At 44.4% G+C, this 1,207-nt stretch overlaps 1 protein-coding gene across 1 annotated transcript; it reads right to left on the bottom strand.

The window, feature by feature from the left end:
• Positions 1-406: 406 nt before the first annotated feature.
• Positions 407-1,163, bottom strand: VTP21DRAFT_10260 (uncharacterized protein; the record flags this gene model as incomplete). Its single annotated transcript, XM_069389577.1, has 2 exons — positions 407-934; positions 1,158-1,163. The coding sequence occupies 2 exons, from the start codon at positions 1,161-1,163 to the stop codon at positions 407-409; spliced, it is 534 nt and encodes a 177-aa protein (XP_069245458.1).
• Positions 1,164-1,207: the final 44 nt, after the last annotated feature.

Raw genomic sequence — 1,207 nt, 5'->3', positions numbered from 1 at the left:
ACAAAGATGAACTATGGGAACAAATTGAGACGGAGTGGGAAAGGTATCGATAAGGAGTTCATCGATAAACTCTATACAAGCATGCCGGCGAGAATACGAGCTGTGTGTTTAGCTAAGGGAGGATACACAAAGTACTAGGCAATAATAAGAAAAAATAGCGTAGTGTAAACTCTAAAGCTCTTTTTACGATAACTTTCCCACCCCTCTCTTGTAGGGAGAAGTAGAAATAATTGAGGTAAAAGAGTATTAAATACTCTTTTAGCTCTAACCCAAGTCAAATTTTGACCATGTTGTGACTGCCATTTTAGACGCGACTGCATATCCTCATATTATTCCAGCCTTGAAGTTTCGTACGAAGACTTTCTCTTGTCTCTCAGCAAGAACACGTGGACTACCAGAAGCTGGTTTAGAAGGTTGGAGCGCGTATTCTACGATATTTATTGACGGTATGATAATGGTATCTTATCCCAAGCTGATGCGAGATTTCTCTGCAAGATAGACCCTCATCACAAAATGAGATTATACTCGATTTGACTGTTTCCGAGATTTGCTCGACTTCTTTATCCCGGGGTTCATTAGCCGTAGAGGCTAAGTTGCCGATGGGGGCAGCCGGTGGTGGGGTAGAAGCAGCTGGAGGATGAGGGGGTGGTGGGTTGGCCCGGAGCTCTTGTAACTCCCTGGCCATGTGTTCCATTCGTTTTGCCAAGATTTGAAGTTGACCCCGGAGCGCAGCGTTCTGACGGTTAAGGGATGAAATTTCTTCCGCAAGTTTTTCTATCAATTTCGTTCTTTTACCCTCCACTTGCTTCCAGGTGGAAGAGCCGGTTGATTCGGGCGAGGATTCCACTGCAATTGCCTTTCTCTTACTAGAGGGCTGGGAGGAGCCGTTAATCTTCTCCACGCCTGTTTCTTCCTCCTCCGAGTTTAGGTTAGGCTTTATGGCAGTTTATTGAGGACGATGTATATGTTGTGGGGGATGTTTAGTTGATTTCTATTGAAAAAAAGATATCGCGCATGTCTTATACGTCTGAAAGCTGCAGAAAAATCTTTTTAGCCAGTTGCCATCAAGAAAAAAAAACAAATATGGATATATTGGAATCCCCGTCAACACCCCCGTCAACACCCCGTCAACACCCCCGTCAACACCCCGTCAACACTCGCATTAGTCCAAGTGATAGGGGACTGAAATAAGGACTATCTGTAACAG

The sequence above is a fragment of the Calcarisporiella thermophila genome, assembly GCF_041956535.1.
Source record: "Calcarisporiella thermophila strain CBS 279.70 unplaced genomic scaffold VTP21scaffold_62, whole genome shotgun sequence".
In the NCBI taxonomy this organism is placed as follows: Eukaryota; Fungi; Calcarisporiellomycota; class Calcarisporiellomycetes; order Calcarisporiellales; family Calcarisporiellaceae; genus Calcarisporiella; species Calcarisporiella thermophila.
Note: the sequence above shows the minus strand (reverse complement) of the source record. Positions and strands in the feature narration are given on the sequence as shown.